Source organism: Setaria italica, chromosome V, assembly GCF_000263155.2.
Source record: "Setaria italica strain Yugu1 chromosome V, Setaria_italica_v2.0, whole genome shotgun sequence".
Lineage (NCBI taxonomy): Eukaryota > Viridiplantae > Streptophyta > Magnoliopsida > Poales > Poaceae > Setaria > Setaria italica.
Window position 1 is genome coordinate 45,372,052 of NC_028454.1, and position 23,399 is coordinate 45,395,450.

Sequence of the window (23,399 nt, forward strand, 5' to 3'; positions counted from 1 at the left end):
GACTCACCATGAGGCTGAGCTTGCAGCAGCGGCGCTGGAACTCGGAGGCGGCTAGGGTTTGGTGGTGCGGCAAAAAGGACCAGGGGTGGCGGCCTTATATAGGGGCGGAGGCGGCACCGGCTCAGCCCGAGCTCGACGCGGATGCAGGGACTCGGCGTGCGGAGGAAGGAAGGCGCGGCGCAAGAAAAAGGAAGGGGGCGGCGCGCTGGGAGGAAAGGAGCGGGAGGAGGAAGAAAGGAAGGTGAGGGACGACGCTGCCCACCTATCGGCGAGAGGAAGCGGTTGCTGCGCCGCGAGCAGGCTGGCGCGGAAACGGGCCAGGGAAAGGGAATGTGGGCCTGCGGAGCTGGTGGTGGGTTGGAGGAGAAGAAAGGGAGTAGTGTTGGAGGAAAAGGAGAAGGAAGGGGATGCAACCAAAAAGAGAAGGAAAAAAAAAGCCTTTTTATGTAAAAAGGGATTTGAGTTTAGAATTTGAATTTGATCAAACACAGTCAATCAAAATAAATGCACCAGCATGCATGCACAATAAACTCCTATGGTGAATCATTTTAATTTGAGAAAATAAAATTAAATGCCTAGAAATTTAAATAACATCCTAATTGAGCAATTTTTAGTGGATTTGAATTCTTTTAATTTTGGGTGTTACAATTTGGTGGTGCAAGCATACAGGGAGGGATGGACACTCGATAAGGAGCAGCTCCCGCTGGAAAACTTAATCGTCTCATCAATCGGGATGTTTAAGTTTAAGAACGCGCTTATTAAGTATGATCTGATTGAGGACTTTTTAGCTTTGTAGCTGGCAGTGGCTTCTCAAACGCTGGCGGTTTGCTTGCATGTAACTTGTTCCGAAATTAGAATTCAGAAGTACCCGGGAATGGCAGTTGAGTTGGACAGTATCATAGGCAGAAATAATGTGTGTATGCTTGACCATGCTCGTCGGAATGGAAGCCTCTGAACAGGCTAGTAGGTAAGATGAGAATGAATCGTTCAAATCCTCTCCGTTCCCCTCGGCTGTCCAGCGGCCAACTTGTTCTTATGGTTCTCTGAATTTTGATGCTGCTGTGATCTGGTACATGCTGTCAAGCTGATTGATCGTTAGACATGTGTGTGCTTTATTCTATTTGATAAACACATCTATTCCTTTCACTGTCTGCTAACTTGCATCAATTAGTATGGGTGTATGCTTGACTATGCTTCCAACAACGTTGGTAGTCTTAAGATGTGAAGGTGGTCCAATATCTTTAGACTTTAGGTCCCATCAGAATTTGTGAAGCATCAGTTTAATCATTTACATACAGACAAGCTTGTGTCAGCGGATGAGGATCAGGTCTAACCTCTTCGGATTGGGAGAGATGAAGCAATCTCCCAGGTCCCAGCAAACCACCTCTTCGGATTGGGAGAGTTGAAGCAATCTCCCAGCAAACCTAGGGGTTGGATATAATCCCTGGACCGCTATCATTCTTCTGAAGTAACCAATCCTGTCACATTTTCTACATCACAATAAATTATCAAAGTCCTTGTCTGTTCTAAAGTTTACAGATGGAAACCCGTATCGGTGAAACATGTTGTGTTAGTGATATTTGGGATTGCAATGACTGCGGGAGTTTACATTTTCAACAAGTTATATTTGCAAGACTTGGTAAAGATTTCTTCACAAGAAAGCTACTAACCTACAAGGCATCTCACGTTTGCCTTTCTGTCTTTAGCAATTGGATGGAACTGTTAGAAATGGACCATCCACTCTACTGACTAATGGATTGGATGATACTGTGCAATCCCACGTTTTGGTGGTAGTTTCCTTACGATGAACAGCACCAAAGACGATGGCACAATCTCAACAAGCTGCATAAGACACAGTGAACACCAGCAATTATATCAGCAAGTGCGACGATTGATCATAAGGAGATATAAATGATATCACAAAGTTAGCCTATATGATTGAAATGAACTGACATTTATATATGTATCAAAAAACCATTTCCTATCATTATATATAAAGAAAATCTCCTAGAAGACATCAATATCTACATCAAACAAATGAAAGTGAAATATAAACTTGCGAAGAAACACCAAGTGATCTGAAATAGCATGGTTAAAATTGCAGGTACTAACAACATACCAAGTAGTAAAAGAAGTTCAGGATTGGATGATTCAGAACATCGAGATCAGCTTCTTTATTAAAAGCACTAAAGCACATCTGTAAGATAGATATAATAAATCAAAATGTTTATTGGAATTATTTCAGAACTTAAGTTAGTGCCGTATAGGATTTACCATTATGCATCTGATCAAGAAGCAACCAAAGCATATGGTGGGCACATAGCCAACCTGTGTAAAAGGGGATAATGTTAAACATACAAAGTCATCTAGAAATTTCTACAATGCAAGAATCCTGATAGTGAAGTACCCCATTCAACTTTTTCCGCCGACCTTCCGACTTGACAGGGAAACGCAGCAACATCAGGAATAGCTTACACAAGGATATACACATTATTATAAGTAGCTCCTCTGTTATCAAAAGGATCAGAACAACATGACAGAAATCTACAGGCCCATGCTTGTTTGCATGTCCTCATTTTACATAAGCACAAGGACGCATTTAGTGTATGGAAATATTTATAACTTAGCAAACACCCTCATATTGCAGAATGCAGATATCAAGGGGCAACACTGTACAGAAAATTTTTTGCTCTCATATTAGTGGCATGCTAAGCTTCTTGTTTTCTGCAGTAGCAGTGTAACCATAATAATGCTCAAGGCCAAACAAAAAAATTATCTAGTTTAAACAATGGAAATAGTATAGTTTTCATCTGATAAAGAACCATGATATATCAAGGAATAAGTTATTACCTTCCTCCATAGAGAAGGAAACGAAAAGCAGCAAATAAGGATGTAGCTGAAAACTAGCTCTGTGTTAGTAGCAGAGGTAAATAAGTACACAGTATAAAATCACAGACTGCGATATAATTTGCTTTAAATAACTTAATGTCCAATTTTATGTCTCTTTCCTGTCAAATAGTTGATACAAGGAGCTAAGGTTAAAAAATGTAGCTTCTGGAATTTGCTAATTGGGTATTATTTACATGAAACTAAGAATATTTTCATAACTAATATCAAAAATTTGTTTTTGAACATAGTGATAATGGGGGAGAAGTCATCGCATTATCTTTTTTTTAAAAGCCTCGTTTATGAGAGTACAAGTTGTAGTATCTGAACTTACACATAGACACACACCCCCACACACACCCAACACCACAATCACACATATCGCAAGCTAAATCCTACCCCTACACTCACACTCACATGCCTGCCATGAAGAGATGGTCTCGGACAGCAATTCCCAACACGTGTTGAGGTTGCAGCAATCCAGGAAAAATCCTAGAAAATCCCCTCGAAATCCGGTTCCAAAGGGATTCGAACTTGGGACCTTCTACTGAGGTTTGGTGCTACTACGGCTTCTGGTGACCAATTGGTCCCAGGCCTGTTCGCATTATCTCTGACTACTGCTGGAAAAATTTGTCTAAATGGTTATTCTTCGTTTGCCTTATATCCCACAGGTTGCTAGAGGTAGACCGTAGGTGGTGACAACCCTATTGATCCTTTGTAATCCTCCACGTCCGGATACAGCGTAGAGTTGGGTTCATAAAACCGCAGGCAAGAGTTGCCTGACAGATCAGGGGTAAGCCGATGCCCGAAGAAAGTTCTATTTGAGAGATCGACCCCTAACTCAACTATAGTGCTATCTTAGGAATCCTCTCTACCTTTGCCTCCTACCTTGGTGTGTCCTTGGACCGACTAAACTAGAAGTTAGTACACACGTTCCTTGGGATTCGATACCCTTGGAATACTTTGAGATGAAAGCTACAATGGTATCCGTACGCTTGCGGATATATTCGTCATCGTTAATATACCCAACAGTAGGAGTTAACAAGAATCAACTGAGGGCAAGGTTGTTCCCTTTCTCTCTACTTTGGAGAGCACTTCAATGGTTTTGTTCTCTACCTACAGCAAAAGTTCAAAATTAGGATGAATTGATGAAGGCTTATATGACAGAACATTATTCTCTAGTCAAGACGTAGAATCTGAGGAACAAGATCATCACTTATCTTAGTATATGTGATAGGACTGACTCGTCGCAACACATCGATGCGGCGGACGGTGCCTTGCTTTTGGGGTCAAGCAAGCGCCCGGCCGGTCTTCCACGGCTGAGGGCGACGCATGTGATGCTTGGGTAATTGGCTTGCTTGGTGGAGACAGGTGTGGAAGCTGCGGTAGTGCACGGCCATTTTCAGATCCTTTTCCGGCGTCCTAGTTGCCACTCAGGCACTCAGCGCTTGGCACTCGACCCAGACAGATAGCCTCTGGGATTTTCGTGTCAAATCGTGCTTGTGTGGCCCACCTCGAGTGAAAAAACTCGCTGTTTCACCTGTCCTTTCTTTCCTCCTTCGAACTTGCGTCGTAGTAGAGGGTGGCAGACTTGTAATAGCTGTGTTGACGCCTCGGATCCACACAACACTTGTTCAAAGTCAACGCGCCCGTCTTTTACATACGACCAAGTTCGACCTTTTGGAACTAGTCAACCCTTGGAGGTTAGTTTCGACGTGTTGGACCAAACAGAACAGCCACACCAGACGAAGAACCAACCTTTTTTTTTCCAGTGCTACAGAGCGTATCTGTGCAGCAGCTAGCCAATAGATTCTGCCACCTATCCGTAGGAAAATAATGTTACATTATTAAGAGTTTTGATAGCTGAACCACACACTGCTCCGTCCTCAATCACCCAGGTTAAGAATTATAAACACACGTGACATCGTCATGTCTTAATCCGACCTCATGCCTGATGCTCTCCTTTCAAATGAATCGAATTTCGACGCGTGTCCTTTTCAAAACCAAAAAAAAAACTTTTGACGCATGCCGTGCCAGGCATTTCCTGCGTAAAACAGCAGCATGCAGTCCACAGCTGAGTAACAGAGAAACACACCACGGCCAACTCATCAAGCAAAACCAACAGAAACACAAACATCTCAGACAACGGCTAGTAGCACACATGACTAATCACATTCAGACACAAAACAATGGACATGGTGAAAATCAAATATGAGATGCTACCCGTCACATTCAGAATGCTCGGACTTGTGTAAAACTGATGATTTGTATCAGATATAAACAGGATTCCATGAGCGAAGAGAAACACGTCACAGCACCGATAATTCAGGCGACTGGACGAATAAAATCAAAATGTGAGACAAGAAAATGAATGAACTCTGGAGTTATCATAAGCAGTTTTCAGTTTTCGCTTCAGTCCCATGGTCCAATCCCCTATATATATTGTCTTAATAAACGGCCACACTGAAATGGCAGAGCAGGAGAATTAGCAGGCATTGTTCTCTTATATAATAACCAAGGGGGATGCAATTTACAGTTCATATATCAGCCATAGGGTGGTTTAGCCAGAGCAGAGCTTTTCGAGAGCCAGGTTCTCATCCCCATCGACACTCTTAAGGGTACTTCTCACAAGATCCTCTGGGAAGCCCATCTCAACCAGCTTCTGCACCTGTACTCCGCACGAACAAAAAGGCTCATCAACATGTACATGTCTTACATACACAATGAAATGATGAGCAGTACTGTAAGTACCTTCTCTTCCATGCCAGTGGACGCACTCTTTGCGAAGGCCTCTGTCCAGTAGCGAGCCGTAGCAGCGAATGTTGGATAATCACGCAGGTACTGCAGAAACAGAATCAACACATAGAAATTATGGGAGAAGGTTGGCAATAGTAATTCAGTTAAGAATCTCACAAGTTCTTGTACAGCTTTATGGGTCCACACTGTTCCATTCGTTCTTGCAGTGAATTTTCAGAGCTTATGCTTACACTCTGCATCACTGGACTAATTCTTGCAGTACAAATTCCAGAATGAAGTTACTAAGCCCATCCTGTAGGCTATATAATGCCTCCTCTGGGACTGGCTAGTGGCCTAGTCTGTTATCAAAGTAACAACCACAACATCACTAGCACACTCCAACAAAGCACCTAGCTGTGTTGCTGGACAAATATATCAAAGAGGTATTTCCTTGGAATTTGCTATCCTTCATTTCGGCTGAGGACATGGTCATACGTCATAGTAAAAACGGTTCATTAGAAACTTCTTACACCCAGCTTTCCATACAGCGTTATATATCCTTGTGGGCCATACTAAATGCATACGAGCTTGCTGAAAACCAAATAAAACTACCTTACGCCCTATCTTGCAGTCTAGCATCTGCATTAGCACATGGAGAACATGCAGGACTAATTGCACTAGTGGAAAAATTCTATAGCGGAAAAATAAAACATACAGGACTACCACAAACATATTCACCTGTGTAACATTACAACTGTAAAATTGCCAAGTGCGCTGCAGGCACAAGCTCATGTGATGGATGCAACAAAGTTCACATAGAATCTCATGCTTAATTTGCTGCGAAAATGTATGACGCTATTCAACCAACAGCATGACGAGGCAATTATGCAGCATAAACATATTTTCTGGATAAACAGTCATTCTGACTCATTTCATGGGAATCCACCAATGACAGGCTATGGCAATTTAACTCTCAACCAACTTTAGCTTAAATTGCAAAAATTAAATATATAGTGCACTAAAAATAGATCCACAACAGGAAACAACCAGTTCAGACCTGTTGTGCAACAACAGCATCCTGAGGATCATCAGGTGCAGGAGAAGAAAGCAGAGCTTGAAGGGAAAGCAGTGCTGTCTTCAAAGTAAGGGCTGGGCTCCACTGATCTTTCAGAATGTCCAAGCAAATTGCTCCATTTTGGCTACTGATGTTAGGGTGCCTTCAAGATAGGTTGGAGGAGAAGTCAGAGCTGAACTGAAAAAAAAAACTAAGAGAGGGCAGCAGAACTTAGGAACACAAGGGGAGACATGTAACAAAATGGCAAGATAATAATCACTAAATCAAAAGGCTGAAGAAATGGATGTAAGGAATCTGTCAGTGCTAGTTGTTCATGATCAGAGAAAACATAACAACACATATATGTAGGAGCATTGTGTAACGAGAATAAAAAGTCATCAATAAAAACAGAGGGGGTTAACCTGCATACCATACTTTGGTGACGAACTGCATCTTTGGAGGCTCAAAGGGATATCCACCTGCCAACCAAAGACAAAAATCAGTTAGGAAATAACATTTGCCACACCGTACTCTCTTACTTCTGAATTCCAGTTATTAGCAGATGGCGGTGCACAAGACATTTAACTCTGTGAGTTCTTAATAAGTGAATACAAAAGCACCACAAACACGACACCACAGAGGCACAGATTATTTACAACAGAACAGATAAAAGTGAAATGCACACTGAAGTGGTGCATATTAACACGTGTAAACATGGAACAGACACATCTGCCTGTTCAGATGCGATGCTTCATTGCACAGGTTAGCAAAGGCGAATCCACAATTCCACATGCAGCGACGCACCCACCGACGTCTGCCCTCCCATACCCTAATCCGGAATTGCAACCAGCCAAGGAGCGCGCCAAGTTCGCAGGCAGCAAACCCTAATCGACCCTAAACCCCTTCCGCGGGAGAGGCAATCGCGCGTCGCGGCAATCTATTCGGCCGACGAATCGCCCGGGGGAAGCGGAATCTGCAATTCCAGGCGCGCGAGGGCGAGGCCGACGAGTGGATGGGGGATCCGATGGAAGGAAGGCGCGAGGTGGGGGAAGGGATCGGAAGAGGAGGGGCGGCTCACCGGGGAGGCGGATGTCGATGGTGAAGGTGCCGCCCTCGTAGGGGCTATCGGCGGGGCCGGCGATGGTGCCGGTGAGGTGGGAGATGTTGGCGCCGTCGTGCAGCGTGATGGAGACGCCCGAGACCTCCCGGTCGCGGTTGCACTCGGTGAGCTCCTTCTGCACGCGCGAGACGTCCACCATCGTCGCCGCCCCGCCCCCCGCTCCCTCCCCTCGCGCCCCGCCCGCGGCACCGACCCGCCGTCGCCTCCTGGAGAGCGGCGCGAGATGGGAAGAAGGGCAGGAAGGGGGCGGAAGGAGAGAGATCAGGAAATGGCAGCCCCCACGCTACTAATAATACGGCCACTAATGATATGATATACTTAATTACCCTGCTAATAATCATCCTCCACGGTAATCTTGTTTAGTGAACTGCTACTAATTTTAAATGTAGTGCGTAGGAATTTGCGTGCTGGATGAGCGGAGATTCTTCTTTTGGGCTTGGTTGCTTGCCTTGAGGTGTGGGGAATTCCGAATCCCTTCACTTGTAGTTTGTTTGTTCTGCCGAATTCCTTCACTTGTGTTGATTGTTTAGCCTACTCCGTTTGGAATCTTACAAGTTTAAATCCATGTAAAGCCCATTGACATCGATCTGGCGATCTGCTCATCACAAGTAGTCGTAGGCTAATCAGATCAAAAACTCCAGCCAGCTTGTGGCAGGAGTGAAAATTGAAAAACAACTCCATCAGTTGCCACATTTGGAAGTGAAATGTTTTCTATGGGCTTATTTGGGCTGCAATATTTCAGGTTGCTTTGGGCTCAGTTTCACCGGCCCGCAATTTCTTCCGCCCCCGCCCCCGCCCCCGCCGACCGGCGGAAAGTAGTAGGCCCAGCCTGTGCTTGCTGTATAGGCCGCGGAAAATCGGAAATGTCACGATCAAAATTAGGTAACAACAAGTTAACCTTCCCGATTGCATGTGCAGAATCTGAGTTCATGCATGTCCACTGCATTCTGTGTATAAATTGGCTCGTACTCCTTTCGTTTCAAATTGTATATCCTTTTAACTTACTGGCTCGTACTCATTTCGTTCCAAATTATAGATCCTTTTAACTTTTTAATGTGCAGATGCTTAAAAAGATAAAATGACCTATAATTTAGAACGGAGGAAGCATGTGTTAGATGACCAACATCATAGCAACTTTTCTTATCTCCCGATGCACTCACGGCCGGGCCACGGGGCGCCTTGAAATAAACAAGCAGAGCAAGCTCGATTCTTCAATTTCCGAGAATCAGTGTAAAAAAAAAGATTGAGACTGCTTCAGAATATTTTGGCCAATTCAAAAGTGCTTCACGCCACAGCCACTCCGGGGCTTTCACTAGGATCCATCCATCTCTCTATCGACGACGCTGATTCCGGTTCCGCTTTGCCAATTCCGCTTCCTTTTTCAAACTCTATTGTTTTCGTATGGCAATCCCTAACCAAAGAGATAACAACTATATTCGTTTCGTAACATTATTTACAATGGGTTCCACTTTTTTTTTGAAAAAGAAGGATTCCACTTGCTGATGGTTAAAAAAAAACCTAGAATGCATTCAACCCGTTTATACCGTGAGCTCCTCGACGGCATGCCTAGGTCCATGGATGCCCGGCAAGCTACATACCATTAGGGATCTTTTGTAACTCCAGGTACGCACGGCTTACCTTAGCATAATCACTGGATTTTGACAAAAAGAGAAAAAAAACGAAGGGAACACGAAAAGGAACATAGTGGTTACAGTAAGACGTAATGTGCCAATCCCACTGTGAAAAAGGTTGCTCTTACTTTCTAGTATGCGTCGAGAGAGACTGCCATGCCGATAAGAGTACGTAGGATTCAGTTCAAGCGTGGTCTGGTCCGGACTTGAGCTCCTGGAGGCTGGAAGCAGCCAAGAGCCATATGCGTGCGCGCCAACTTTAAATTATGTGTCGTCTACGCATTCCCTTCTCCGGGGCGGTGGTTCGTGGCTTCGTGCTGGGCCGCTGGCTGACGAGCTGTCGCAATCCGAACCAATGGAAGATGGACAGAGTGAAGGGTCTCTGGGCGACTGGGCGTAGTAGCTGGATGGCCCGAGCAGGGAGGAGTAGGACGAGACGCAACGGGCAGGCACATGCACGACAAGACCCGTCGACGAGACCCCCAGGGCGAAGTCGTTGGCTGGATATAGGCAGTGACGCGATCATACTAGTACACACGCGTGCTGAAATGGACTTGGTGCACAGTGCTTTTTCCCCTTTTCTTCGCAAGCGATGAGGAATCCTACTGTGCTGTGTGTGATATTCGTAGCATGCAGTTTCTGGCTTTTTCTCTGAAGAAAGAAACCATGGCAAGATGGCATTTGTATATCCGTCGCAGCACCCGGCGCTGGAGGACTGCCGGCCGGTACGAGGCGAGGCGCAGTCCGGCGATCGCCGGACTCTAGCTGTCGTGCATATGCCTGTTTCGTTCTTGTTCATAGGCGCCACTGTATCCTGCTCCTCTTTATTATGCTCGCCCTGTGTGGCTGTGTGGCCGGTGGCTACCATATTTTACACGTGCTCTTATTTAGCATACGCTTATTAAATCTCTTTCAATTCAGAATGCAAACCGGGTTATTCGACAGAGTACCCCAAAAGCAGTTCTTTGTTTATCCATTCAAGTGTCTGCCTCTCCCAAGCAAGCGCCCAGCCTGTCCCTGTATCCGTCTCCTCCTCTCTTTGTGTAGCTCGTGCCTGCTCTCCAAGGGGCAGCTCGTACTATACTTAGCTGACATCGACAGACGGGCGACCGAGCAGGAGTCCGATCGATATGGCCAAGCACGGGCACCCATCAGCTGACCACCCGCTGATGCGCAACCCCAACTCCTCTTCACCTCAAGGTAGATGTCTCGATCCATCGGATCATATAAGCATAGTTCAGGTCGATTCGCCTTTCTGTGTGATCTCACGCCGGTCGGGCTGGAACTGTACTGATTGCTCATGTCAATTTGTCTGTGTATATATTGATCATTCTCTATGTACCTCATCAACTGATTGACGTTGCGGGTAGTGTTCGTCGTGGGATCCTCGCTGCCGCCGCCGCCGCCGCCGCCGCCACCGCTGCAGACGAAGATGGCGAGCTTCTCCGGCGACTTCCTGACCAGGTAAATCGTCTCAATCCGATGATCGCAGTAGCAGGACCCTGCGTCTGCATGCCGCTGTTTATATATCTTTATTATCACATCAGTGTCGATCTTATTCTTCCTTGTTCGTGGCGGCGATGCAGCGGCGCCACCGCCAGCACCACGACTGCGGCGAAAACGAAGCCTCTGACGATGTTCTACAACGGCGGCGTCGCCGTGTTCCATCTCCCACAAGATAAGGTCCATGGACTATGTATATCCGTCGATCTATGGTTCTTCTGTACAACTGAATCCGATCACTCTAGTTCAGCATGTATCATCAATCTTGCCTAGTTCTCGTTGCTCATGCCTTTTAGCGCGCGTGCCCTATGTGCCATGGCGGCAGGCGGAGGATCTCATGAAGATGGCGGCGGGTGAGAAGGGTGGGGACGGCCGCGCCGGTCCTCGCCGGGCAAACCACGGCGAGGAGTTGCTGGCCAAGTTGAGAAAAGGTATGTAATTTCTTGGTAAAATGATTTTTCTAGTACTACTCTTCAGTAGTCCGATCCTCTCTGTGTATCCGGCCGGGGCAAAAATGCAAGTTCAGTGTATCATATCCGGCCAAAATTGGTGATCGATTACATCCTTATTTTTTGCACTATAAAGTTTACATGCCATGATGCCATTGCCATGCATGCAATGCTTTGGAAACTAGAATAGGGAAGGGAATAATGCCCTTTCTTGTTCCGTTGCACACGCAGAGATGCCTATTTCGAGCAAGAGATCTTTGCAGCGTTTCTTCCAGAAGCGCAAGGAGAGGTACGCATGCATCTCTCTCTCCCCCCTCCCTTTGTGTTTGTTTAGTTTTGCTTCACGAGTTTGTTTGAATTTTGAAACAAAAGAGTTTTGTTTGTTGCTTCTACTAATAGTGCAAGCAACGATAGATTATTAAAACCCTCGAATAGCAGTACTATATATAATTATATAGGCGGCGTGAAGCACGTTTGGATTGACGAAACACTACTCGTAGTTCTCTTGTTCTGTCCATATGTCGGTTCTCGGAATTGACGAACCGAGCTGTGCTAACTAAAGGTTGTTTATTCCATGGGCGCCCCCGTGACCCGGCCGCGAGCCAAGAAAAAGCTGTGGATGCTGTCGTCGTCCAACTGCGACCCGACTCCCTTCAATTCGTCACAAGAGAATTCCATTTTGACGTGAACTTGCCGTTTCCTTTCTTTTTTTTTTGTTGTTGTCAATTATTCGTTGGTTTGTAGGTAGCTGGATAGGTTTGTCCTCTGCTAAAAGAAACACTAGCTAGGGTCAATTACTAACGCCACTTTTAAAAAAAAAATATCGGGTCATTTGGAAGGGCTTCTCCCAAAAGGTTTCACCGACGAAGTCAAAGAAACTGATCTCATGTGGCAGAACCGTCCAAATTAAACTGGTTTAAGTGCGCTAACCATCCTCTTAATAGTTAACCCGGTCAATACGCACTTAAAACGGTGTAATCTCGTAGTCTGTCGGGTCAAGCCCGATTGAACCACTGAATATCTTGATCGAAACAATATGCAACAAGTCTCACACGAAGGTGAGCGCAGACGATATAACATGACATTTCAATTTACAAATATGGAGTACACAGATTTAATTTACAAACCGAGTTTGAAATACTTAAATAGATTACGAACCATAGATTACAAACCAGAGTTCTTAAATAAACACATCAGAAGACTAATACGAGAAGTTCGAACAAAGATACATGATAACATGAGTAACCCGACAACATGTAATCTAAACACAAGACCATCTCAAAGTGAGGCCACGTTCTAGCAGAGGACAGCCATCCCAAGGTAGACTAGAACTCATCTCAAGAAAGGTTTCTTCACTAGCATATGAAAGTAATCAACAAGCAAGGATGAGGATACTAATACTTTGCAAGACTTACCCGACTATGGTATTATACTTAGCCGACTCCTAATATGCAAGGTTTTTGGCTGAGGTGTTTATTTTGCCAAAAAGCAACAAAGAGTGGATCCTTACTTTCAAGTTTTAGCATCCACTTTAAAGTTGAACTTAACCATTCTAAATGAGCAAGTTGTCAAAAACTTTTCAGTGTAGAAAAACATTTGATTAAACAATAACTGCATCATCATTCACATTTCATTCCATTCCACTTCTTACTACGATGTGACTCAGCGATCGAGGTTCTCTTAACCGAGAGCGGTGGCGAATCGATTCGATTTATAACATTGTAAGGTGGACCTAGACACACGATTTATTCATACCCCGTCGAACTGCATATGGCAAACGGTTCCCTTAAAGAGCGATAGCATTTGAGAACTCCTGCGACCCTCGAGTACTAATCACCACCAGTACCTCCCCAGACCAGATGTGAGTTACTGACTAGCGCACGAATAGAAAACAGGACCAACTCAATCTACTATCGTGCAATAAGGTACTAGATTTTACCGGTTTCAACTACCTCTTACTTCTGCCATGTGGATAGTACAGTTCAAACTCAATCACAGGGGCCAAAACGAACGGGCCTTAAGCAACACTGGCGGAGCGCAACCAACAACAATATCATCAATTTCATTTCTATCTCCACCCGACCTCCAACTTTTCTCATATGCACCATTTACTTTAGATTTAACCCATAACTAGTAGAGGAACCTATATTTCGCGAGTGACAGACACACTTGACTTTGAAAGGATCTTGATGTCACCTACATGAGGGAATAGGCATACCCTAAAATTATCGCAACTTAAAAATAAGTTTATCAGCGACTTCCGGTATTTCCGAAGATGTTTCTGGAAATTCCGTAACCTACGAAATTTCCAAAGAAATCTACGGAAATTTTTGAAGCTAGGAGAGTAAGCACTTTTGAAGCGGAATAAAACTCTCTCTACCAGAAATTGGAACCTCCGGTTTTGGCTTGGATAGAGAGAACCCCCAACACACATAGTGGCAAATGAACTCGAGGTCCAACTAGACTTGGTGTAGAGGCTCAGTAGGTGTTTCTCATCAGGCTCACAAAGTTGCTGCACTTTACAAACACAAACACCCGAGTAGATCAACCAAATTCACAAGTTCAATAATGAACGAAAATGAGAGCAAATCAGCGAGGAGACACAATGATTTGTTTCACCGAAGTTCAGATTCACCACTATGAATCCTACATCTCCTTTGAGGAGCCCATTGGAATACGAGTCTACTCAACTTCCTTCCAATGTGTCGGGTCTAATTCAACCACTTTCCTCGTTTCCACTAGATGACCTTTTTTGCTTGTGAAGGCAAGATCGCAGCCTTCGCAAACTTGCCGCTACTCACCACACCTTTGGGAGCTAGCCGGCAACGCCTAGCCGTCTAGGAGGCATACATCCAAGAGTAACAAATGCTTCACTTGAAACTTGACAAGGCAAACCAGTAGGAGCTAGCCGGTGATGCCTAGCCGTCTAGGAGGTACACCTCCAAGAGTAACAATTGCTTCACTTGAAACTTGACAAGACAAACTAGTGCTCAAGGAACTGAGTGCTCTACTTATGCTCACGAATGGCTCCTCTCTTCTACCCAACTCACAAGATCTAATAAAGATCACACAACGTCACAAAGAGGGGTTGTGGAGAGCTATTTTGGCTTTAGTTTAGTTTAGAATAGGCAGAAAATACACTAGTATTTGAACTTGGGAGTCCTAGGGATCATGCAGCTAAGGTTTCATTCAACTCCTAGGAACTTAATGAATAAAAGTAAAATATGTAAGTAAGATAATTGCATAGTTTTGGAATTAGTGGTCATGCTCCGGTGCTTGCCTTCCATGGTAGCTTTGAGATCTCCTAAACTTTTGTTCAGGTCTTGTGACGCTTCAACTAGAGAGGCTTCACGCGACTCACTCTTGGACTCGGCAATCAATTCATACAATCCATCAGCTAGCAGGTTATCTACATAACAATGCATATGTATGAGTTGATTGAAAGGTGGTGACACATGCACAACATCAAGTTTAAGGAGTGCAGCAACTCAATCATACATGGTTTAAAGATCCAAGTAAATCATAAAACATAATCCTATCTACACAAAGAAACATGGTTGGCGCAATAGAGTTAACTAGAGCTTTTCATGTGAAACACAACTACCAAGCTAAGTCAACAATATTTCAGTAACCTTGGGTTGCAGCATGGCATGAACATCAGGCTCTAACCAAGTGATTAACATGCCATGATGATGGCAAGATCTAAGTAAACACGTGTATGAATGGAACTATGGTGACAACATGCTAAAGACCATAAAGATTTTGGTAGCAACTTTTTCAGGGATGAATATACTGCTGATGAAGAGCATAAGAATAATTTGTGGGGTCACAATTTTAGCATTAAGTATTTTTAATAAAATAAACTAGCTCACAACAAGAATAATTATTCAGTAAGCATTCGTTCCTATATGAACATGAATCATTTACAGGAGCTCAATCATCATACAAACACCTTGCTATAAAAATTGTAGCATGATTGGAGTACCACAGAATTTACTAAAAATCAAACATGTTATAACTGTAGATATGAAGAATAAATTATAAATACAGTTTTATCCGACATTTAGTGCTACAAACTTCCTAGAATAGTTTTCAACACTAATAGATTACTGTGAATTTATCAGGATTTTAGGAGTACTGGAGCTATTTATTCTAAATTAAGAAGGTCAAACAACATGCATTTTAATCAGCAACAGAATCATATGTGCATATATTTCACATGAGCAAGTATTTTACTAGGTAGAAATGAGCATAATGAAACCGACAAAATTTAGTTTGCATTTTTATCAATTTTTTCTATGATTTTATAAGAATTTCACAAGTTTAAGCCCCTTTCAACAAAACTAAGGACGAAAAAAGAAGAAGTACTTCTACAGTTACACTCTTGAAAACAAACTTTACCATCAGCTCTACCCTTCCCTTTACAAAACCGCCCTTAGATCTAGCTCTTAGGCCCCTTGAAGAGTTCGCACTTAGCACTTAAATCCTGCACTCTTACACAAAACTCCCCGAGCTTCTATTTCCTTCACACACAACACCCCATCCCCTTCCTCCTCCTCAGGTCACCCGTGCGCGCACGGCCAGCGGCGGCGGCGCAACCACGCCGGCACGGAGATGGCTTTCCCCACCACATCGACTACCCGATAACCTTATTTTCACCCTAGCTCACCTTATCCCCTACTTATTGCCTCAAAAACCTAGCCCTAAGGCTACATATGATGAGCGGCGGCGGCACTCCGGCGGTGAGCGCGAAATCAAGCGTGGCAACTAGCCTAACTCCAAAAAATAGCAAGAGCATCACGACCGTGGGCTCACCAAAGCTCGTTTTGTGTAGTTTTTTTGGAGAAGAGAGGAGCGGGAGGATGGGATTCGACGGTGAGGTGTGCCGGCAGCAATGGCGGCCACTGGAGCTTCAATCCCCAGCGCCTGGAGCTTCAATCCCCAGCGCTTGGGACCATGGAGCAGGGCAAGGAGAGGTGGAGGAGGTATCCGAGCAGGTGAGGCAGGTGTGGGCGGTGGTGATTTGAGAATGGTGGGGTGGAGCTCGGAGATTTTTGCCGGCAGATAGAGCTTGCTCTGTTCGTCGAGTTTTCTTAGGCTGGAGGAAGAAGAAGACTGAGAGAGGGAGAAAAAGAGCCGGCTGGTTTGGAGAGGATAAGGCCGGGCGAGCGACGGTTGGGCGCGTCGAGTAATGTCGGGAGGACGGCGAGCAGTGGAGCAAGGACGATGCGAGGACGGCGCGGCAGTGGTGAGCGCAGTGCTGGCGCGGACGTCAGCGGTATGGCGCGGTGGAGCAAGTGGGCAGGGGCGTCGCATCGGCTTGACCGACCCGCAGGGCCGTGCAGCGATGGCCACGGAAGCCGACGCGTGGCGACGGCACCGCTCGCCGGCGACGCGATGGCCGACGCGCGTCGTGCACAGGCAGGGGCAATTGTGGTGCTCGTGACCAAGGACAGTGCAAGTCAACGACTTAAGCACGACTATTGCTCTAACTTTTGCATCCATTGTGTCTGGAATTTCAGTGTTTGACCATTTGAATACTTAAACATAGTTTTCATGCTCCAATATCATACTCCTTTGGGAGTATAAAGAAATAACTCAAAGTTTTATATTGGACCAAGTTAAGCGTTTAGGTAAAATTAATTTTAATCATCACCAAACAAAGCTACTTTTAGAACTTCCAACACTTAGGATTTTCTTAACATTTCATGGGTTTAAGCAAATTTAAACGGGAAAATTGTGTTTATTTCTTGTTGAAAACGTATTCATGGATCAAAAATGATTCATTTGTCATTATGAACAATGTTTGGCATAATTATCATATTTTTCATATTTATGCTTTTCATTAATATTTAAAAGTAAATCTAGCCTAAACTCTTCTAAGAATGTATTTTCAAAAGAGAACGAGCATCTTAAGTGCTCAAGTGCTAACAACAAATTTTAAATGCATTTTTGCATGCATGATTAATGTTACTACCATGTTAATTGCTAAGTGAGTGTCATTAACACCAGGGGTGTTACACCTCACCCGATTTCTAATTTATTTTAGCCCCGACTTACAAAATAGTTTCACACTATAGTGCGAGGTGAAGTTGAAGCCGAAATAAACCCTGCCAAACAGGACGTTAGATAGATGTGCATATCTAGATTTTGAAAATCTAGTTCAATTAATCAAGCTACGTATTGAAAAAAAAATAGTTCGATTAAAGAGGATCGGTGGTGACTAAGGATTGGACTAAGAATAGAGTTTAAACTATTCTTTTAAAGGAACTAGATATTGAAAAGCTAAATTTTGAAGGAGCCATTTTAAAAAATTACAACTAAGAATTGAACTAAAGAGGGAAAGTCTCGGCTACTATATATACGGTGACGCCATTAGATAGAGTTTAGCACTAATAACTGAACTAAAGAGGAGGGTACATATTTTGACCTCAATGCATTGAGGGCATTCTACTGAATATGGTGGTCAAAATAGGACCAGTCTGGACTTTACCTTTTTTCAATAGAATCGGCATCTCTTGTATCTGTTTTTTTTTCTAAAGGATGAGTTAACGTTAAAGTTCATTTACAAAGATTAGTTTATTTTTCTACGCAGGCTGTACAGGCCCTGATCAATGGCAGATGGATGATTGATGGAGCTGCTAGTTTGCACTATCAGGGTCCCGACGAAGACGAATTGAAGAAGGGCGTTTTGTTACGACTTCATCAGTAATATGATGTTCCATCTTGTTGGTCTTGTATATACCAGCAGAGTAACCATTTGTTCATCCGTTTCATGTTTCCGCAAAACAAAAATGTTAATCCGTTTTATGGACTGAATGTTAATCCGTCTGGAACTGGGATCATCGGTGTTGCCGTGGATAGTGGGTACGCAAACTGCCCCAAGGAGATTCTGCTGTACAGTACTGTTGTAGTCGTGTACCTTCTCTCGTGTTGGGCCTTGTAGTGTGAGTTCTTCCATCTTGGGCCTTTGCGGCACGGATGCCCAGCCGGCCGTTTGCTCTCGTTTCTGGTCCTGGCTGGGCTGCTGGCTGGATCCACCCACCCTAGCTTTGTTGTTTCTTGGGCGGCAGTTGCCAGCGCAGGTACACGGCGGCGCGGGGAGGCATGTGGCCGCCAACTCACTAAGCTCGCCAGATCGGAGGTTCCGCTTCCGATGGCAACCAGCAACATCCCTCGAGCATACCTGCAGGAAGACAAGGCACTTGAAGTTCAAAGCCTAAAACGCGGATTCCAGAACTGGCAGATCTGAGAAAAGCTAACAACTACACGCCAGTAACTACCAACTCGCCGGCGCCCTATGGCCAGCTAAACGCCACGGCTTGGATCTTGCTGCCATTCCATGCAAGAAATCCGGCTACTTTAGCATACAATTACACATGATGAGTGGAGTGGTTACGCTACCAAGCTACTATGTGTGTATGGGTGGTTACAATTTAGAAGAAGATTTTAACTTAGGGAAAAAAAAAAGTCTAACGACGAGGGATCTATATGTATTGTATCGTGACGTTTTAGGTCGGTCCGTGGCGGTGTGGAGTTTATGGTAGCAATTGGTTGCTTGGCTTAATCTAGCCTGGCTAGAATCTGGAGCCAGGCTAGTCCAAACTTGTCTAATGCAGTACAATCTGTTTGTGTTTGGTTGATTGCTTAGTCTAAGCCTGGCTAGCCTAAGATTATGTTTGGTTGTCTGTCCAATTTATTAAGATGATCCTATACAAGCTATAGGTGAAGTTACCATCATATTTCCCCTTCTCTTCTCCACCACCTCCGGCCAACCCTTCTCCTCACCGCCGGCCTCACCCTTCACTCCCCTGCATGCTCCTCTCTCTCCTAATGCCTCCGCCTCCTACTCTGCTCCCCTCGCCGCAGGTACCTAAGAAGTAGTGCTGCCACTCCCTCCTCTCCTCATGCTGTAAGGTGAAAGATGATGAGCTTAATCGAGATCGTTGACTTCCAAATCAAGCTCAACACCGTCCAATTTCAGCTAGTGAACTTCTAAATTGCGGTCACCACAGTCTAATTCGAGCTCCTCCGTGGCAAGAATAGCAGACAACAAGGAGCGAAGGAGTACTACGGGACTGCGGTGAGCTCACGGAGTCACGGCAGCGGGTCTACTTGTGCGGCAGGCAAGGCGTGAGAACATCCGGATCCATGACAAGCAGCCGCCGTGGCACCCGCGCACGAACACCAAGGCGACGTCCAAGAAGCTAGGCTAACACGCTGCCACCAGCACCATCAATACGGGAGGGGCAGAGTCCACCGTGCTTAGATCCGGTGCGAATCAAGGTTTGGCCGATCGCACGGGACGGGGAAGGTCGGTCGTGGTGGGCTTGGCATGAAGTTAGCGACGCGGGACAGTGGAGGAAGGCGAGACACGAGATGGCGGAGGAGGTACCCGACGCGGGAGGTGAGCAAATACGCAAGTTCGAGCTAGACGAAGCCCAGCTCAGTGAATGCGACTTCCTCTCTCGTTTCCAGCTGGCCAGGCTAAGAGGGCTATGGTGCATAAGTTAGATCCGACTAGGGAGCTCATGCACCCAACCAATCAGACTAAAATGCATAAGTGAAGCCTGGTGGAAGCTCACTACCACCTGGCGTGACCATACAGCGACACCCCACCGCACCGCGAGCCACTCCGCACGCGCACCAACCCTCTCGGCCTCTCCGCTCCGCTCCCCACGGCCTCCACCCCCCCGACTCCTCCGCGGTCCAGTGCTCCAGTCACCTCCGCTTCTCGCTCCCCGTCTCGTCGCTTTCCCCTCTCCCCCGCCCGGGCGCCGCGGCCGCCCGACCAGGCCTCGGGAGGCCCCTTCCGATCCCACTTCCGCCGCCGACGTCGGAGCCGGCGGGCCGTAGGAGAGGTGCGCCCCTTCCTCCTTTCATCAGTCGCTCTCAGTTGGTGCTCGGTCCCTGAACCCAGCAGTCTGTCGGCGCTGCTCAGCTCTTCCCTTACCCTCGCTCCGGTGCTCCCCTCCGACTCCGAGCGCGCTTCTAGGGTGCCCGCGTGCCGGCGCGATTCGGTGCGTCGCTTCTTATACGCTTATTTAGGAGATGCAGATCGGCCGCTGGTACAATTGTATGTGTGTTCGGACTTCGGAGATGCCAATGCTCTGAGCAAGCGCCTCGCTCTACTCCTAGTACTTAGTTCCCTTGATAGGTGCAAGGATCTAGCAGCGTTACCTAGGATGCTTTAGCCGGCCTAGTGCTGCCCGGGCACATCACTTGTATGTATTTCCAGGGCAATGGTTTCATTCTCTGGATTACCTCGAATATGCATACTTTTTTTAAGAAATCAAGTGTGGCATTTCGGGTTACAGTTGTGATCCCTATGCATCAAACCGTCAATGCAAGTATAATGCGTCTATGAACTGATGTAATACCTGGAACATACACAATGGAAGAATCTATCTTGCAGCTAGAAAGGCGTATACAAAAAACAGGGCGTATGAACTTGGCTTAAGACATTTTTTGCAGTTTTACTCTTCTGCCTGGTTACACACATGTTTGATCTTTTTTTTTCCTCAATGCAGTAACCTAAAGATCACACCTTTCGTTGTTTGGTTGCAGCTTGGAGAATGCTTTACTGCTATCGTTGATGGTAGGCTTGGTTTTCCACGACCACCTGGAAATTTTGTTCAAGCTCCGTAGCTAGTAGCAACCATTTTTTTTTTGTCCAGGGGGACTACTGGACAACTTTCTGAGGTATTTTTTTTATCTCATACCTTATTTTATTTCCTTTTATTTGTCTGCATATGATAATGTTGTGGATGTGGGAGTTTCAGAACTAGTCCTATTTACGTCTGCTTACTCGGATTCTGATACTTCTAAACTGTGCAGTTTCCAGTGAATTATGGGTGGATTCTGCTGTTGCTTCAGTACTGAAGATTTTGAGGAATATGTCCATCCAAGCAACCCTATCTATAGGCAATGCATATCCTTGAGGCATTTTTTCCACAACATTTTTGGCGGGGTAATATGCATAACCGATTCTTTGTATTTTATAGGCTCTAGTCAAATATCACATAGTGTCACCGCTTACATTTACATGCGGGTTTGCTACTTATGTTGTCTATAGAACTGATGATATGCTAGGATTTTGTTCTCATAATCGAGAATAGCGTGTTGATATGATCCAGTTCTTTGACTATGCTTGCGAAGAGTTAGATATTAACCTATAATTTCCAACAGTCATGTCCGCTTTTCTTGTTTCTGTCAAGGGGTCATGTACGCTGGCCATGGCCTGGATGCATTAGCTTTATTGATCGCATGATGTTCAAAGCTAACCTATATTGCATTTTCTCAAGTATATTAGATAGCCCATATTGCGTTTTCTCAAGTATTAGATGGCACCGTTGATGGATATTGGGTAAAAAGGATACAAAATTGTAGTGAACATGCAATAACTTTCAGAAGATGACTAAAACTAGCTGAAAAGGTGAAACATGGTCAAGGTAGAGATTGAGGAACATATACACTTGGCTAGATAGATACATCGTATACTTGTTAGTTATGTTGTAGATAAATCATATACTTGTAATGAAGCAAGTCCATCTAGTTACATTTTTGCCAGTCAATTACCAGAGTTTGATCTGTCCATTATCATATCTTTGGACTATTACTTGTTATAACTGTAGCATTTCTATTTCCTTGTTCTATGTAGTATACTGCAACATTCCAGAGGCTTGAGTCTAGGCCGAGCAACCCAGCCCAAGGGGCTGCTTCATTGGGATCCACTAATCCAAGTGCCAGCCTAAATGACAATTCACTGGATGAAACTTATCGCCTTGTTTCTAGACCACCCCCATATGATACTGATCCTAGATATGCCCGTGTTCAAAGAGAAGGCTTGGTATCAAGGCGTGAGAAATCCATAAATCTCGCACAGGAAGAGTCACTAGCCCTTAGACGCAACGCAAGCAGCTCAGGTATTGAGCATTTAGCTGCTCAGAAGAAACGGAGCAGCACTGAAAATGAGGGTGAATATAAGGTCCATCGTTCTGAATCAACCAAGAGTTTGTCTGCAAAAGCTTATAACAGCAGCTATGCAGCTGTCGGTTCAGAAGATGAGGATGTCTGCCCTACTTGTCTGGAAGGTTTGTATTCATATAGCTTTGTGTAAATACATAACAGTTTATCTTGGTCTCTGAACATATTTTCCACCGATTCATTACGATAATTCCCTGTGCAGAATATACCCCGGACAATCCGAAAATTATAACAAAATGTTGTCACCATTTTCATCTTGGTTGTATTTATGAATGGATGGAGAGAAGTGATACATGTCCAATGTGTGGAAAGGTATGATACTGATAGTTCGGCATTTATAGTTTTCAAATCTCAATCGAAGATCATAATTGCTAATCACTCATCATCAGTTTCTAAGGAGTAATTTTATGATACCGAGCTGACAATTTATCCCTCAATCTGATAACACTGCAGGAAATGGAGTTTTGCGAGAGCCCATGATAGACATTTGTTTTACATGATCTCACATCAGAGGAAGGGAAATGGTCTACAGTATGGAATGCTGGGGAATTGTAAATAATAGTAATGAGCCGTCCAAATAGATCTCTTTCGCGAGATCAGTTTCTTACATGTACTGAAATGATGATCTATATCTTACTAAAATTCGTGCTGGAATTTGCTTGCCCAATCTTTGGTTATATTTTCAAATGGTAGTTCAAGAATGGAAGCACAGATTAACCTGATCTTAATAGTGATTGCCTGGTGGGTTCTGTAGCCTATCTGATGGTGCCTCCTACTGAAGTGCGTAAAATGCTCTAAGCTCATCTTGCTGCAAAGCATTCGATGGTTGCCTAAAGCGTCTTTCCTAAAGACAATTGGTCGCAGAATATAATCGCAAGCCATGAACTTAAGTGTTTCGCAATGGCAATTTGCAAGAGTAGCAGCCATCAGGCCTTCAGGCACCGTTTTTAGCCCTTTTTTAATCTAAATCTTAATAACAACACTTATAAAGCTAGATTTTAAGAAGATTCAAGAGGCCAGCTGTCACGAGGAGA

General features: G+C 44.8%; 4 protein-coding genes across 4 annotated transcripts; 2 read left to right on the plus strand and 2 right to left on the minus strand.

The window, feature by feature from the left end:
- Positions 1-1,689: 1,689 nt before the first annotated feature.
- Positions 1,690-2,491, minus strand: LOC101754775 (tobamovirus multiplication protein 3-like). The gene is made up of 4 exons (XM_004972263.2): positions 2,408-2,491; positions 2,275-2,328; positions 2,120-2,197; positions 1,690-1,842 (listed from the first exon to the last, which is right to left on the minus strand). The coding sequence occupies exons 1-4, from the start codon at positions 2,489-2,491 to the stop codon at positions 1,750-1,752; spliced, it is 309 nt and encodes a 102-aa protein (XP_004972320.1). The 3' UTR covers positions 1,690-1,749.
- A 2,750-nt stretch (positions 2,492-5,241) lies between these two features.
- LOC101752726 (ubiquitin-conjugating enzyme E2 27) lies at positions 5,242-8,087 on the minus strand. The gene is made up of 5 exons (XM_004971075.3): positions 7,755-8,087; positions 7,107-7,155; positions 6,680-6,839; positions 5,638-5,727; positions 5,242-5,554 (listed from the first exon to the last, which is right to left on the minus strand). The coding sequence occupies exons 1-5, from the start codon at positions 7,933-7,935 to the stop codon at positions 5,447-5,449; spliced, it is 588 nt and encodes a 195-aa protein (XP_004971132.1). The 5' UTR covers positions 7,936-8,087; the 3' UTR covers positions 5,242-5,446.
- Positions 8,088-10,367: 2,280 nt separating this feature from the next.
- On the plus strand, positions 10,368-18,288 carry LOC101753137 (protein TIFY 9). Its single transcript, XM_004971076.4, has 6 exons — positions 10,368-10,627; positions 10,798-10,891; positions 11,014-11,110; positions 11,256-11,361; positions 11,611-11,668; positions 17,975-18,288. The coding sequence occupies exons 1-6, from the start codon at positions 10,558-10,560 to the stop codon at positions 17,988-17,990; spliced, it is 441 nt and encodes a 146-aa protein (XP_004971133.1). The 5' UTR covers positions 10,368-10,557; the 3' UTR covers positions 17,991-18,288.
- Positions 18,289-19,979: 1,691 nt separating this feature from the next.
- On the plus strand, positions 19,980-23,082 carry LOC101753542 (E3 ubiquitin-protein ligase At3g02290). Its single transcript, XM_004971077.3, has 6 exons — positions 19,980-20,240; positions 20,947-21,081; positions 21,217-21,349; positions 22,040-22,472; positions 22,568-22,677; positions 22,819-23,082. Exons 3-6 carry the CDS (start codon positions 21,230-21,232, stop codon positions 22,843-22,845), a joined length of 690 nt encoding a protein of 229 aa, XP_004971134.1. The 5' UTR covers positions 19,980-20,240; positions 20,947-21,081; positions 21,217-21,229; the 3' UTR covers positions 22,846-23,082.
- The last annotated feature ends 317 nt before the right edge of the window (positions 23,083-23,399 follow it).